Raw genomic sequence first — 17,945 nt, 5'->3', positions numbered from 1 at the left:
ATGTAAATAATTTTTCATTGATCTTCTCTCTGGTATTGAAAATAATGTATTTTTCCCCCAAGTCGATGACCTTTTCAGTTTTAACCATTCATCTCTTTCAGATCCATCCAAACACATATACATATATTCATACATACATATATATATTTATACAAAAGCTCTTTACCGAAAAGGTGTAAGTTTGCTGTTCTTCCCTGTCCACTGGTTGAAGTAAGGTGAGGTAGCGAGTAATACCAGTCTGTGTGACGGTGAAGACTGAGGTGTAGTCATTCAGAAAAAGGTGAAGCTCTGGGTCTTTTGTCTTTGAAAAAAAAGACATCATTTCAAATGTTGAATAAATAATGTAGCTATTAGTTCATCACCTAGAAGTTAATGTTTGAAATTTATAGCAAAAATCCAGATAAAAATATTAAGAATTTCTAAAGATAAAAAATATTTAACTAGATATTTACTCATTAATGATCTAAACTATTCAAAAGATGGTGACCTATATCGTGGAATACAAAATACTGAAATACACACAGGTATAATCAATATGGTAAAAAGGAAAAATAACAGAAAAACATGCCACCTGGCCACCTGGCCCGGCTAGTGTTTTGTGTTTTTTAGTAGAGATGGGGTTTCACCGTGTTAGCCAGGATGGTCTTGATCTCCTGACCTTGTGATCCGCCCATCTCGGCCTCCCAAAGTGCTGGGATTACAGTCAACATAAAATGTTAATAGATACATATCAGTACCAACTAACCTATTGTTTTGATTGACATTATTTACAGTTAAAGGCTTTGCTACTCTTCACAAGAAAGGCATATCAAATTCTTGGTAAGAAACAATGTGCAAATATCCATCTCTAAATCTCTTTATAAACTTAAGTTCCTTCTTGTCAAGCTGCATTCTGATAACAGTTTGAATTTCACAAATACATTTGAATTTTGCAATTCCTAAAGAGTAAGTCGAGTCAACACTTGTATATTTGCAACTCTTTTAATCATGTTAGAGTTAATAGCTTATAAGTTTCATAGACTGGGATGTATATGGACAAATAATACTCTGGCTTAATATTCCAATAGAGGTAGTAGAATTTAGGTAGCTGTCGTGTCTGTAAGTTTATTTTAAATGGATTTCAGTGTTAAATCAATAGGCACACAGAGTTGATTAAAAAATATTAGTTTCCCCTGATATTAGGTAATATTTATTTTAGCCTAAAATATCCATGCAGTATATACCAAAAGTATGATATATTAATTCACTTATCTGCATCTTATTTTTTAAGAGTATAAAATAAGCTCTGACATGCACACATAAAAGCAGAAAAAAATGCAAAAGTAAATGCATACACAAACACACGGGTAAACATATGAATGCAAAATAAACAAACATTCTATCATATAAAACTATGTTCAAATATGAGAGTCTACTGTTTAAACACCAACTTGGGGTTTCTAATGGGAATAAATATATCACAAACACACAAGACTATATGCATGCACATATATAGGCACATACAACACAGCCATGTATAGACATGTGCACATATATATGCATGCATATATATAAGCATACATATAGATGACAAAGTATAAGAGAAAAATGACCAAAAAATGTATCTCCTCAGCCAGTTTTAATTACTTGATAGTAGTTGCCTGAGTATTTAGTTCAAAAAAATTCAATTTCAAACTTACAATGTTTTACAAAGAATGTCATGATAAATCATCAATATTTGTTGTGGACTGAGAAAACATTAGTAATTAAGCAGTCTTTGTCTCAGTTGACAATTAAATTTGGATTTTACAAAATTTCATAGTATTATAACCAATAGATTATATAAATATTTTTACCTTTTTTAATTTTAAAATATTTTTAAATTTTAAACCAATAAAGTATATTTACATTTATATAAAGTATTTGAAAATATCCTTATAAATGATAATGAATTAAAGCTACATGTTTTAGTAAAGAGGAAAAAGAACAAGGAAATAAACCACAGCAATTAACAAAAGAACAATCACAAGCTTAACACCTAGTACCTACAGGAACTCCACTGGGTGGAACCTATTTGCAAATTAAACATGAAATAAATATTGTAAATGTAAATGATCACAACCGCACACATGAAGAAAAAGCAAACCACTTCCAGCACACTAGACTGACAACTGTTTTCAGAGTATACAATTATTCTATTCGTATTGTGACCCACATATAATGGAATAACAATATTTATGAAGCATATAAATACTGCTTTATGAGTATATTGAATTAAATATCCAAGATACCTCTTTATATTAAAGTAACTTTATGCAGGGGAACAAATTTATATGAAATTAAAAATTAATAAGTATCTTTTTACAAGCCGAATGGGTAATCTTTATTGATTATTATTTCTTGTCATTTTTTTACGATCAGAATTCAATAATCAATTTTTAGCACCTCTGACACTGAAAACCTGGTGGACTCAGATATGTCTCTTAAAACCTTTGCCTTACCTATTCTACTTATATTGTGGGTTATTTTGAAATTATGATGTGGTACAAGTACCCTAAAATCCATACTGTATAAACCGATATGATTCATATATGTATACATGCGTGTGTGTGTGTATATATATATATATGTATGTATGTGAATACATCTGTATAGCTATAAAAAAGGCACACTGGTGCAAATATTTTTCTTTCCTTCCTTTTAAGTATTACTGTGGCCCTCGGGATTCTTTCTTACTTAAAATCTACACTGTGAATACTATCACAACTCACATTCCTGGCTACTGTTTCTTAAAACATGATTCACTTTCCACTAAATTAAAGGGAAAAATGCAACCTAAATTTTAAGCAAATGGATCCAAACGTATCCCCTTCTTGGCATTTACCATCTGGAATAGCTATGTTTGAAGCAACTATTGAGAGCCCACCCCTGCAATGACAACTTCCACTTTTATATTTGAGGCTTAATCTCTAATACTACGCTGATATTGTATGAAGTGGTACGCTCTCTCTCTCTCTCAAAGAGTTTATCCCTATAATGATCATTGTCACTAATTCTGACACTCAAAAGCAACAGAATTTTGTTTATTTTGTTGAGTTAGGTTCCCAATTTGTCATCTAGTCCGCAGTGCAGTAGTGCAATCGTGGCTCACTGCAGCCTCAAACTCGTGGGCTCAAGTGATCCTTCTGCCTCAGCCTCCCAATTAGTGAGACTACAAGCATGAACCATCATGCCTGGCTAAGTTTTTTGTTTGTTTTTGTAAAGACTGCATCTCCGTATGCAGCCTCGGCTCGTCTGGAACTCCTGGCCTCAAGCAATCCTCCAGCCTCACCCTCCCAAAGTGCTGGGATTACAAGAGTGAGCCACCACACCCAGCCGAGAGCGGCATGATTTTACCTTGTAGTAAAATTCATGCCCATAAACTAAAAAGGCTTTAAAGTTTTCTCTTGATAATACAGATATTTTGAAAATCCCAGAAATGAACTAATTTACTTTATAAAAATAAAGGGTGCTCAGTCTGTAAAAAACAGATGAATCAGGACATAAATCCACCTTCTAATATATGAATGACTATTTCACAGATTTATTTTGTGTGCGAGCAAATGGAAGTTTTAAGGAATAATGGATGAATCACAAGAAAACTGGTTTCAACTCAGTATGAGGAACAGTTTTCTAAGAATTAGAATTGTTCAGACATGGGATGGGCCACCATGTGAAATATTTAATGCAACATCATTAGGATTTTTGAAGCATATATTAGATATCCTCATTAATTCAATAATGACTGGATTTATGAGTTTATTGAAGAGTTTCTAAACCCTATTAAGTGCTGGAAACTGTGTTAGTTTTTCAGGATACAAAAGTTGCTAAGATATAGGACCTATTCTGAACAGATGTAAACTCATGAGGGAGAAAGATATTATTTTCAAGTTGGAAGTATAGAATTAGAGAAATGCACTGAGGGGGGCATGCAACTAAAATTGGATAATGAATACTGTGGAAAGATTCTTGAATGAAGGAATGCCTGAGGTGAGCTCTAAACACTGAGTATGTTATCCAAGCCAGTCTGTGCAACAGATGAAAGATTTCAAAGCCTAGAACACGTAATGAGCAAAAAAGATGTAGCTTGGCACATGCAAGAAACTACAAGCAGTTGCCAAATATTATAGGTGAATTAGGAAGTTTCCAAGATTCAGGCTGCAAACATGCTCAGGTATCAAGATACAGAAAACTGCCTGAGCTTAAATTTCTTCTCTAGAGGAATAAGTGTCATAAAACTATATCAGATAGAAATGTGGGCCAGATGCCATGGTTCATGCCCGTAAATCCCAGCAAGGTGGGTGGATCACTTGAGATCAGGAGTTCCAGACCAACCTGGCCAACATGGTGAAACCCTGTCTCTAGTAAAAATGCAAACAAACAAACAAAAAAATTAGCTGGGCATGGTGGTACAAGCCTGTAATCCCAGCTACTCTGGAGGCTGAAGTAGGAGAATCACTGAACCAGGGAGGTAGAGGTTGCAGTGAGACTGGATCGTGATGCTGCACTCCAGCCTGGGTGACAGAGAGAGACTCTGTCAAAAGAAAGAAAAGAAAGGAAAAGAAAACAAAGAAGAAGGAAGGAAGGAGGGAAGGAAGGAAGGAAGGAAAGAAGGGACGGAGGGAGGAAAGAAAAAGAAAGAAAGAAAGAAAGAAAGAAGGAAGGAAGGAAGGAGAAAGAGAGAAAAAGAAAGAGACAAAGAAAGAAAGAAAGAAAGAAAAGAAGAGAAAAGAAAAAAGAAAAGAAAAACGAAGAAAAGAAAGAGAGAAAGAAAGAAGAGAGGGAGGGAGGAAGGAAGGATATAGTTACATGTTAGATTTGAGTTTTTGAATAAATCACTCTAATGGCCCTGCAGAAGATAGATTTGAGTATGAAATCAAGAGAACAAGAACATCAGGAAGTAATTCTAATAACATACCAATAAGGTGATGCTTATAAGGATAGAGAGAGGAAAAGAGATTAAATAAATAATTTGGGGACAAAATAGGAAGATCTAGAAGATTTCTTAGTTGTGGTGAATAAAGAAAACATAAAAATCAAGCAAGACTTCTAGGTTTCTAGGTTGCATACCATAATAAAACATGTAGCAATTTCTGGGAAATGGGTTTTAGGAGAAGATTTCATATAGTATTGGAAGTTTAAACTATTTCTAATATTCTATGAGCTTGTTTATATTTTATATACAGAAACTACATATGATATTTTTAAAACTTTTATTACTAGGGGACTAGGCATAATTGTTCACTCTCTGAACACCTGATGACAGTCACTCACCATATATTATTTTAGAAAGAGGGTGAGTCTAAGTAATAAACAAATGATCAGCTATACCGATTAATTTCTTGACACTTTTACAAAAGTTATGAAGCATGTCACTCTCCATGTACATGGCATCATCTCAGGGAAATTTTCTCTCCATGCCCTTTCCTGCCAGTCCCCACAAAAGACACATGCCAAGGCAGCAATGATTGCTACCATATAGATGACTGGACAAGAGCGGGTACCAGATGAGTATGAAACTCACAATGTTATACAGCTATTAAATGACGGAACCAGGAGTCAAGCCAAGATCTGTCTAAATCCAAAGCCCAAGCCCCCAAGAAGACATACCTTAAAAACACCTCAGAGCATGTCACAGACTAACTGGCATGGTAAATCTCCAAGAGTTGAATTATAAGTAGTGTTCCCCAAAGGTTTTAGAACCCTGAGCTCTCTCCACTTTATTTCATCAATGCCCTGTGAGTACTACTGTGTTTTACAAAGTTACTTGGAACACAATTTTAACATTTGTAATTTAGAAGTGAACAGACAATCCAGACAAGTATGGGGACACACAGGCAAACATATGGCTTAGTGTGTAACCATTAGATAATATGAACACACTGAGAAAGTATAAATACATAAATTTTGCTATCGTGTAAACTTACAACTACATAACTTTAAGATTTACATTTTTCTAACCACCTACCTATTAAGATAAATTAATATTTTTCTAACCACATATCTATTCAGTTATGACCTAAGCTGTCGTACACTTTCAAGTTGATTAGTCACTACATCAAATATGAGTATGTATTCAACTGAAAAGCAAAATCTGCACTAAAAGTTGTGGGACATTATTAGATCTACAGAATATATTTGCTCAGCCTGGATTAATGTTTTTAAGGTGACTTTACTTGTTTTCTAGTGGGGATTCAGTAAAGACTTTTTTCCTGTGACTCATGAAACTCACTGTACATCAGAGAATCCCTAAATTCTCTTGATTGGCATATGAAACTGTATATGGATTAATGTGTTCACTTTTCTAGGAAAAGAACCTAGAGCATTCTTCAGCTATCATTATAGTCAAACTATGATCAAAGTATATAAAATATAGAGTGCTTAAAATTGAGAACATTGTTTTCCATAAACCTTGGTTTAAGGTCCATCTCTACTATTTACTAACTCTCTGATCATGGTAAAGCATTTAAACTAGCTTTAATGTCCCTTTCTGAAATATGGATAATTGCATCTATTATGTTTGTTGTGAAATTTAAGGGAATTAATGCAAGAAAAACATATTTACTGTATTGTTTGACATGTACTGAGAACTCAATGACAGTTAGATATTGTTAAAACTTGTGGTTTAAGAAGACACTAAATGTGAGAGACCAGGAAAGATTAAAAAAAAAAAAAGCTGGAATGGAAGAAGAAAACAAAGCAAAGGTGGAGTGCCCACAAGAATTGTCATATCCTCTGCGTAGTGTTACAAAATTTGTTTGGAAAGAGAAAAAAAAAATCTGAAAGTACCTTCCCAATTTCCTAAAGTGATTATAAAGCTATGTGTAATGAGATATTAGGGAACATTCTAGAGCACTGCTGCCTTATGAGTGGCACGTGAGTATTTATATTTAATTTCATTAATATTAAGCAAAATTTAAAAGTTATGTTTTCAGTCCATTTAAATTTTAAGTACTCAATAGCTATATAAGGCTGGAGGCTACTATATTGGACAGTACAGTTACACAGTAGTTCCATCATCACAAAAAGTTCTATCTAAGAGCAAGCACTGTTAACGGAGAAATGGCTGAGTCAAGACTTATATAACAGCAAGTAAGAAATCCAACTATCTTTTACAAATAGTTATGTTTATAATCCAAACACAGTTGGATTTCTTACTTGCTGTTATATATATATATATATATATATATATATATATATATGTATGTGTGTGTGTGCGTGTATGTATACCTGTGTATATATTTATATCTCTATCTATCTGTCTATCTCTGTATATGTATACCTGTGTATATATCTATATATCTCTCTCTATATATACACAAAACATATGTATACATATTTTTGCAGTGAGGATACTGTGGTAGTTCACAAACTCAAAGGAAAATCTTCGCGAATTAGAATACCTCTGGGGAACTTACAACTTAAAAGACAGGGACTCAATGGGAGTCTCTTTTCTGTGTGTATCTCTCAGGCTTCATTCTCTCCCGCTGATAACTGGCTTTCTCATGATGTCAGCAAATGTGGCTACAAAGGCTTCAGATTCATTTCCACTTCTCTAACACATGATGCCAAAGTCTTTCAGCCCTTCTGTTCTCCATTGTAAATTCCCGGGAGGATTCTGGCTAGCCTGGTATAGATTTTCTGTCCCTTTATAACATTGACTCTGGCTAAGGAGGTAAAGTGTTCTGATTTGCTCAGCCTGGACCATTTCCCACTCATGTAAATAGTGTGAGTGCCAGAAAAACAAATGACAATGATGTGTGAAGTGTTAGCATCCACAGAGTCACTGGCAGAATTATGATTGGGTCAGCTGTCTCAAATATATTTTATTTCATAATGATGCCCTCAGACTTGAAGAAAAGACTCTCAGAATCACAATCTAGGGGTGCTTTCATGATTTTTTACTCATGTAGTAACACCACTATTTTTGCTTTATCAGCAATTATATGAAACAGTTCTCAACATATGTTAATAAAAATATTGCCCTCGTCGTTTAATAAACATCAAGTAAAATATTCATTTTCTTACGTATACTGAATATCTGCAAGCTGAAAAGGACTAGTTATTGAATTCAAAGATACTTTTTAAAAATATCCTTGTTTTGGAATTAAATTATGATACTAGAACTCACTTATAGTGACTTAATTCTCTCTTCTCTAGTTTAAGTAGCCGTATCTTTGTCATATTTCCCATTAATGGAAATATAACATGAGATTTGTTACACAAACAAGAGCAAAATATGTATTTAACTTACATCTTCTATGTCCTTGTCCAGAGCTACTATTCTTAAAGGTGAGGTCAAATTGAGACTGTCCGCAATGGTTGCTCCCACTGGGGCAGATTCCAGGATATAGCCTTGGTAACTGGGCATTGTAAAATATGGGCTTTGATTGTTTTCATCCAGTATTTCAATGTGTAGACTGGCAAAGGCAGGAAGAGGATGACCATTGTCTTGTTCAGCCTAAAATTAAAAAGAAAAGAGATTTAAAAAGTATATGTTATGCTATCTTTTTGGAGTTTCACTTTTCATGCAATATATAGGGTTCTCTTTTTAACTAATATCATTCCATGAGGAAAAAATACTTTAAAGGGCCATTAGAAAATATAAATGAGGAAATGAAAATCCAGAGAGGCTTAATTGCTTCAGCCTTGTGTTTTAAAACCCAGTGTATATTTTTAAAAATCACTGTAATAAATTATTTAATTTTTTTTTTTTTTTTTTTTTTTTTTTGAGACGGAGTCTTGCTGTGTCACCCAGGCTGGAATGCAGTGGTGCGTTCTAGGCTCACTGCAAGCTCCGCCTCCCAGGTTCACCCCATTCTCCTGCCTCAGCCTCCTGAGTAGCTGGGACTACAGGTGCCCACCACTACGTCCAGTTAATATTTTGTATTTTTAGTAGAGACGGGGTTTCACCATGTTAGCCAGGATGGTCTCCATCTCCTGACCTCGTGGTCCGCCCGCCTCAGCCTCACAAAGTACTGGGATGACAGGCGTGAGCCACTGCGCCCGGCCAAATTATTGTAATTTTTATTGAATACAGTAGGAGAGGTAATTGTGTTTAAATACATTTAGTCAGAAAATTACAAATGGAGATACTTGAGTGTACTGTTGATAAAATATTTAAATAAAAGGCAGAAAAGAAAAAAGTAACACAAAGAAAGAACTATACGTATAGACTTTGTCTCTTCTGTGTCTTCTCATTTTACGCTAATGTTTAAATTTCTGCTATGGTCTGAATGCTGCTGTACCCCCCAAATTCATCAGTTTAAATTTTAACCCCAAAGGTGATGATATTAAGAGTTGTGGCATTTGGAAGGTGGTAAGGTGGTGAGGGCAGAGCCTTCATTAATGGGGTTAATGCCCTTATACAAAAGGGTCTAGAGAGCTCCTTTTTCCTGCCTCACACCACATGAGAACACAGTAAGGAGGTAGCACCCTCTATGAGGAAGTGGACCCTCACCAGAAACCAAATTTACAAGTGTCTTACTCTTGGAATTTCCAGCCTCCAGGACTGTGAAAAATAAATGTTCCTTGTTTATAAGCCATCCAGCTTATGATGTTTTGTTATTGCAGCCTAAAGAAACATAGATAATTCCCAAATAATTCATAATTCTATATAAAATTAAGAGATTGAAGTTATATTTATTGCCCACTGAATGTCCCCAAAAGCGTCCTAAAAGAACAGAAATAATAAATTTAATTGTAATATTATAGAAACTGTGGAATTTCAGTATTAACTAGAAATGTTTTTTCAAGTAAAATTAACATTCTTATGTATAAATTTTCTTTTCTCCCATTAAGTTTAAGAAATTGATAAAAATTTCTATTTCTGATACTTTTTTTTTTTTTTTTGAGACAGAGTCTCGCTCTGTCGCCCAGGCTGGAGTGCAGTGGCCAGATCTCAGCTCACTGCAAGCTCCGCCTCCCGGGTTTACGCCATTCTCCTGCCTCAGCCTCCCGAGTAGCTGGGACTACAGGTGCCCACCACCTCTCCTGGCTAGTTTTTTTGTATTTTTTTAGTAGAGACGGGGTTTCGCCGGGTTAGCCAGTATGGTCTCGATCTCCTGACCTCGTGATCCGCCCCTCTCGGCCTCCCAAAGTGCTGGGATTACAGGCTTGAGCCACCGCGCCCGGCCATATTTCTGATACATTTTCTTAGAAAATCTCTGCATGGTATGCTGTGAATAGGAAAATGCTGTCCATAGAGTTTCTGTTTTTAAAAATATATATATTGTATTATATGTGTATTGGAAGGTTTAATTTAAAGGAAGATTTCATCACAATTGACTTCTAGAAAATCTCCTCCAACTTTTATGAGAAAACATGGATATAATTTAATAGCATATACATTTATTAAAATGAATTCAAACTGTCTTTAATTTTTGTTGCTATGTTTTCCCCATTATAAGAACAGTTGTATTTTGAAATCAATTAAAATGAAAATAAAATATTTGATATTAAACTCTAGTGTGCTTTTCTAGACAGATAGCGACAGTACTCTATAAGTAGCTCAGCTAGAGATCTCTGTTAAAACGTGAGGAAAGAAATTCGGTCTCCAGAAGACAATTTTTCACTTCCTTCTAATAATAATTTAACATTTTCATCTGTTAAAAAGGTAGGTAACAAACTACAGTGATATTGTTAGGGATTGCTGACATTTCACCAAGAAATATCACAATATATTTTCCTTCATATTATTTATATTGAAGATTTGTTGAAATATTATTTATGCCAATTACTAATGTGAAATTATGGTAATTAATAAACCCATAGGGAGGTAATGTCACATAATGCATTGATTAAAAAACCTTATATTTGATTTTTAATATATTGATATCTCTAATTAAATAATATGCTACATTTTCTTAGTAATATTACATAGATTTTCTTATGCATTTAACTTTTCATTTGGCAGCAGAATGTCCAATTAGTCCATGGCACAAAATGCTTTGAGATCCTGCTCTGCATTAAGAACAGTACTGGAATAACGTTTGGTCCTGTCTGGAATTATGTATCCATCGCACATAAGCAGGCATGCTGCTAACACCATCAGTATGGATGAGGTCTTTCTGCATCCAGCAGTTGTGATTAATTTGTGCTGAGCCATGGATGTTCTTTTAGGAGTTCCCTCTGTGGCATACATCAGACTTTCTGGAGACAACTGACCAGGGCAAGAGGTACAGTCTATGCCTGGAAAACATTGTTTTTTCACTGTTTAAAACTAATTGGTCCATATGGGCATCCAACCCAATGACCCTGAAATGATTTAAGCAGAAATCCTCTGCTTCACTCTTACAGGCTCAGAGCAGTTCATACATGCAAGGCACTGTGAACAGATTTTTTTCTCTCTTATCTCTCTATCTTTCTTTTAGATCTAATTATTCTAATAACCAGCATGTCATATCCAGGACAAAATAATGCTTTGAAAAGTCATAAATTCTATAATTTTTCCTCTTTCCCCAATGAACACACACAAACACACACAATATATAGGTGGTGAGGAGGATGAAAAAAGCAAAATTGTATAATAATGAAATAAGCTTACATTTTACATTCAGATCATATGTCGTTAGTTTTTACTGCCAACTGTGAAGCCAGTAAAAATATGTATTATTTGCATGATGAAAACAAAGTGACTCAATGAAAAGAGAAATAAAATTCAAATTAGATCTATGAAAATAATCTAATTCTTAACTTCCTCATATCTACAGAAATAACATATAAAGGTTCTGCCTATTTTTACTCTAATATTAGTTTAGTGTTAATAATGATTAATATTTTTGGATTGCTACTATATATTTTATTTGAGGTGTTTCAATTTGCTAACCAGATATCTGTCTCCAAAGCCCACTTTCTTTATGTCATTTATCTGTCCAGATGTGAAAATGTATATTTTTGAACTGATGGAAAAAAGAAAGGTTAGTTTTACATTCAAAGCCACATAGGTTGTAAGTAACATACAGAGCATGGGCCTAGCTAGACTCAAGTCTCCCGATTTTTAAGAGTCTACACAGGAAGATTCCTCAAATGTTTCTCAAATTTATAGACTGCAAATGAATATTGAAAAACAAGATAGATTGGACAAATTAGTAGTAGGAAAAAATATTGTGATAAATACTTCTGTTAAGTAAGAGTTAAAATGTCGAATTTAAATAATAATAATAATAATAATAATAATAATATACTTTGCTCTTTAGTGGGTCCATGCATCAAAACTCTGATCCAATTATCTTTTCTTACATATAAATAAGGGTTCTCAAAAATCTGAATTATTCTGTTCCCCTGAAATCCATGGTGGATGAAATGAGAAATATTTTAAAAACAGCTCAATTGAAACAAGGTGGTATTTTAAAAATCATTTATTTTCATAAGGTAACCTTATTTATATCTACAGAGTCTATGGTCGTGAGTTAAACATTATATTTAAATGCTAGGGTTTTGTTTGAAAAGAGTCTGGGCATGGGTCTCATTTACAGTAACGAGACCGAAGTAAAACTAAAGCCAAAAAATAATGAAGTATAAAAAGCACACTATTTTGTTACTTTGGAAGGCAAACACTGAAAAAGAAAAACCATTTTCAATATTAAAAAAAGGAAATACTGATAATTTCTGAGCACCTTGTAATAGAGGACTGAGACTACAGAATAACTTTGCTCTTGCTAACCGGTGGCAAACAATTTAACAATTTCATAGTCTCTAATATGAAACCTTTCAAGTAGATTCAACAATTTAAAAAAGATAATGGCAAAGCTTATCAAATTATTTATCATTTAAATAAATTGTAAGACATAAGAAAGAAATCATGTTTTCCAGGAATTATTTATTGTTCATCTACAGAGCCCACTTTTTTTTTTTGTATTTTAAATTCTGGGATACACGTGCAGAACGTGCAAGTTTGTTACATAGGTATACACGTTCCATGGTGGTTTGCTGCGCCCAATAACCCATCATCTACATTAGGCATTTCTCCTAATGCTATCCCTTCCCTAGGCCCCCACCCTTGACAGGTCCTGGTGTGTGATGTTCCCTTCCCTGTGTTCATGTGTTCTTATTGCTCAACTCCCACTTCTTAGATCTCAAGTTCTCACCTTCGTCTGTACTCACCCTCCCAAGTTTTCTTAAATCCACTTCAATCATACTTTTGCCTCAGCCACTCAAAGCCAGCTGCTTTTGTCAAAATCACCAGTGTTTTTTACATTGCTAAAAGCAATATTTATTTTCAGTCCTTATCTTACTTGACCTATCTTCAGCATTTAAACATTATTCACTATCCTTTCATGGCAACAGCTTCTCTGTTCTCTTCCTATCTTACTATCCATGTTTTCTCATTCTCTTTTGGTGGTTTCCCTTTTTCTCCCCTACTTCTTAATTTTGGAGTGGCCCAGAAGTGAGGTGTTATTCATCTTTTCTTTATACTCACTCCCTTGCTCATCTAGTCTAATCTCATAGCATTAAAAATGTCAGTACTATTATGACTCCTAATTTTAATCTCCAACCCGGGCTTGTCCTCTGAATTCCACAATCCATATCCAACTTTGTACTTCATAACACTGCTTAAATATCTAACAGACATTTCAGATATAAATGCCTGCAAAAATGAAATTCTGATTACCCTCCATGAACCTCCTACACTCATAGTCTTTCCCGCTTTAATGGCAGCTACATACTTACAGGTACAGAAAACAAGAAACTTGAAGTCACCTCTTGCTTCAGGTGATAGATGTGGAAAAAGTGAAAACCAGTTTTTTGAAAATTGAATTTGAAGTTCCATCTTCTCATTTCACAATACAGTATTAGTAGATTATATATGCCAAGAAATATTCTGTTAGTAAACTTGAGATGAAAAAACGGTCTTATATCAATGTAGCAAATTATGGTCTTACCCTACTTAAATATTAAAGATAAATATTGCAATTTTCAAAGTTAAGGTAGTACTACATTTTAATTTGGCTAATGTTATAAATTTATGAAATATTTTTCTGTATTTATAGCATGTAAAAAATAGAAATATAATCATATTGCATGTATAGTAAATTCCATCATCCAATGCTATTGAAAACCTAAACTTTTCTTGTAATTAGTCTGAACCTCATTTTTCATTAGATTTTTAAATTCCATGAGCATAAATACTGTAAATGTATCTGTTTCATTCACTGCTAAAATTTCAGACAATCCCTGGTATATGGAAGAAGCTCAAATATATACTTATTTTTACTTTTCTGTATTTTTAATTTTAATAGGCTTTACATTAAATATTTTTTTAAATTAAGTGAATGTGACATCATTCTAATTCACATTTCATAGATATTTATGGATTTTTTTCAGTGTGTGTGTGTGTGTGTGTGTGTGAACATACACAAAGTAGAAATTAATTAATGTGAATGTACAACATGAACACTTTAGATTACAGAATGTCTCTATTCCCGCATTTTAAAGGTTTGTGATATCTGCAAGTTTACCTATGGGTAATTGATACTGATGCACATTCTTACCAGTCTTATGAATGGACCTCACCCAGCCCCCTCAATTATCAATTATGATTCCATCTCTATAGGGACGGTGCTGTGAACAGAATAACGTATAATCTTACAGAAAGTTTATGCATTTACATATAATACTTATGCAAAAAGGCCTATTTATATGATTTTTTAAATGGACAGTGGCTTAAAGAATGAGATGTTTGTTGTGACTTTGCTCTTAACACATGGCTTAGATACATTTTACTGTCAGAATGAGGCAAATTGAGGACTTTAGCATGATTTCGACTGTGTGTACTCTTACATTCCACTTAACACATTTTAATTTATTAATTTAATTTACTTGCTTTACTTACTGAACTATAGCTTTTAACACCTAGTTCTTAGAATCTGCTTGGCCAATTTTTGCAAACATTAGATATCTTAGGAAAAGAAAAAAAAGAGGGAGGGAGGAAGAAAAAGAGGGAATAAAGGATGGAGGGAGTGGGTAAGGAAAACAAATGGCATTCTCTTTTCACCAGAGGTAAGGGACAGATAAACGTTAAAAATCATGGCAACCACACAAGGCAATCATTTTCAAATTCTGATGTGCATAAGAATAGAATGGAAGGCCTAATAAGAAGCAGATTCCCTGGGCCGGGTGCGGTGGCTCACGCCTGTAATCCTAACACTTTGGGAGGCTGAGGTGGATCCCCAGAGGCAGCGAGTTTGAGACCAGCCTGACCAACATAGAGAAGCCCTGTCTCTACTAAAAATACAAAATTAGCCGGGTGCGGCACTGCATGCCTGTAATGCCAGCTACTCGGGAGGCTGAGGCAGAAGAATCGCTTGAACCCAGGAGGCGGAGGTTGCAGTGAGCCAAAATTGTGCCATTACACTCCAGCCTGAGCAACAAGAAAAAAAAAAAAAAAGGCAGATTCCCATACCCAATCCACAGATTCTGGTTCATATGTTGGTGTTAGAGGCAAGGAATCTCCATTTTTATCAAACTCTCTATGGTGGTTATAATGTGAGCAGCATGTACTTTGACAGACATCATTCTGGGTGTGGCTACTCAAACTCCAATTGTTGGAGAATCTTTCTTTTCAGCCCTATTGATTAGTAAAGAGGACCAGTCTTTACTAATGGATAGTCATTATTATCTGGAGTAAAAACTCTGGAAAATACAGTGCATCCAAGAGCCAATGTTGTCACCCAGAAGACTTAGAGTCTAGTAACTGAAACTGCATACAATTATACAATTATCAACTGTGTAGGTTCAACAACACGAAAATTGTCATATGACTCCAGCATTACAAAGGATTGCTCGCATGTCAGTGGGAATACTCTACAAGTAATAAACTCAGTATTAGCTACTATTCATATGTTATGGTCAAATCCTCTTGGCATTCCATTAGTCATAATTAATTAGAATTTAGGTATGTTGGTGTATGTGTGCATGTATGTACGTGTATACATAGTATCAATATAGTCTTGAGTGTAAGCCACCATTTTTACTTTATTATTTTTAAATAAAAGGACCTCAGATTGACAACAAAAAGCAGAGCGAAGGTAATTTGACATACAGAAGGTTTCTGGTGTCTAGTTAGAGAAAGACAAATGCATACAAAATGTACCCTGAAGGCAGATAATGACAATGTTCTGAGTAATAGTGCATTCCTGTTGCTAATGACTCTAAACATAGGATATAAGGCTACTATGTAATTCAAAATTTTCTTCTTCCTCTGTTCCCTTCCTGGAGACCACACCTCTTGCTAAACAGTTCTTCAGTAAAGCCTTCAATATACAAGGGTATAATTTTTCCAAGTTTCTTCACTCAGCAAGGTACAGGCTGCATATTTATCTTTATATGAGAATGATTCTGAAAAACTGGCTAGTCGACCAAACTACCAATGATTCATGCATATCCCTTTATTGCTTTATTTTCAATTTTAAATTCAACTCTCAAGTAGACAAAGAAGATTGTTCACTTTGGTTAATTTTGTTGAAGGGCTAAATTATACATCCTCTCTTTCTTTATTGATAGAAATTGGATTTGCTTAACATTTTAAAAATCACTTTAGACAGGTAAAATATGTTTACTTAAGCTTTCAACCAATTTATTTTTTTCGGCAATAACATTATTAGTGTATAACCTTCAAATAGACTGACATTTGGACATGTTTGTCTTGGGATTCAACTGTGAATTACTTGTACTTTTATTTTGAAATCAAAATGTTAATAAAAGTCTCAAATTTTCCTTTAGCAGACAATTCATTGCCATTGAGCTTTTTCACAGGTGGAAAGTATATGATTGTGGAACATATGCTTCCTGAGTTGGTTACAGTAAAGAAAAATAGAAGGAATGATAAAACTCTTAAGAATCTGATTAAAAACATCAACATTTAATCCAATTATAAAATGTTGCAAAGAAGAAGAAAAAAGTAATTTATGCTGTTAGAATCCTATAACGGAAGTTTGTGGTTGTGTCAGGTGTTGGCAAGTTGATTAGTGACTAGGAGGAGGTGTAGGAGGCATATGGGAAGTTTGTGGTATCTTTTTTAACAAAAATCTGGTTGTTAGTTACATGATTAACTTCACTTTGTGAAAATTCATCAAGAGACACACTTTCCTCTATGTCAGTAGCATGTCAGCATTTCAGTTAAAATGTTACTAAAAAAATAAGCTATGAACTTGTTCCCCAAAAAAGTGTACCTAGACTATCCCTCCCTCTCCTATCACAGTAAACTAGGATATGGGCACTCAAGTCCAAGTGCTAATTTAATAAGGGCTGCTCTAGGAAGTGACATGGAAAACCAGCATTATGAAAGATACATGAAAATTAAAGATGCTCCCCTCTTCAACCATCTGCATTCATTAAAGATAGACCCCAAAAGTAGACTTGGCCTTTTGCACTTTCCCACTAGTATTTCCCAAACACTGTGGTTTCCAAAGCCCTGCTTCTTATCTGCTGCCTTAAAATAATCCAAGGTAATTGTTAAAGCAGATTCCCAGGGGCTCAGCCAAAATACTTGACATGTATTTGCTGTATTGCTTACTTGTTTTCTTTATTAGTTTAATTTTATCATATCTTCCTAAGTTTTCAAGTAATGTTAATATATGATTTGCTCTTAAAATTTAGCATCCTGAAAATCACATGTAAATCTTGATTCTGTAGGGATAGCCCTGAAGTCTGCCTTTCCAAAAGGACCACATCCCATGGTCCTGATATGTAGAATCAGTAGTCGTTTGGGATCAGTTGGATCGGGCATTTTAGCTTTTCTCGCACAGGCTTATAGGTAGCTGTTACACTAAAAAAGCCTGGGGTGAGCAGCTGAGGCCAACTCTGCTCTAGCCTTTTACGTAAGGCTAGATTATCACTCTTCTTCACTTTCAGCAAAGTCTCTTAATTTGGACTTAGTTGGAAACAGAATGGAGGAGAGTCATTTATGTAAGGGAACTCTCTGTAGG

The 17,945-nt window shown here is 34.5% G+C and overlaps 1 protein-coding gene across 1 annotated transcript in view; it reads right to left on the bottom strand.

The window, feature by feature from the left end:
* PCDH15 (protocadherin related 15) overlaps positions 1-17,945 on the bottom strand; it is a 990,428-nt gene that overhangs the window by 367,582 nt on the left and 604,901 nt on the right. The window contains exons 11-12 of the mRNA XM_077945583.1: positions 8,273-8,479; positions 167-301 (exon numbers count right to left, since the gene is read on the bottom strand). Coding sequence (XP_077801709.1) covers positions 167-301; positions 8,273-8,479 — 342 coding nt within the window. The remainder of the gene's footprint in view (positions 1-166; positions 302-8,272; positions 8,480-17,945) is intronic.

The sequence above is a fragment of the Macaca mulatta genome, chromosome 9 (assembly GCF_049350105.2).
Source record: "Macaca mulatta isolate MMU2019108-1 chromosome 9, T2T-MMU8v2.0, whole genome shotgun sequence".
Lineage (NCBI taxonomy): Eukaryota > Metazoa > Chordata > Mammalia > Primates > Cercopithecidae > Macaca > Macaca mulatta.
The sequence above is the reverse complement of the archived record's forward strand: the minus strand, read 5'-3'. Positions and strand labels throughout refer to the sequence as shown.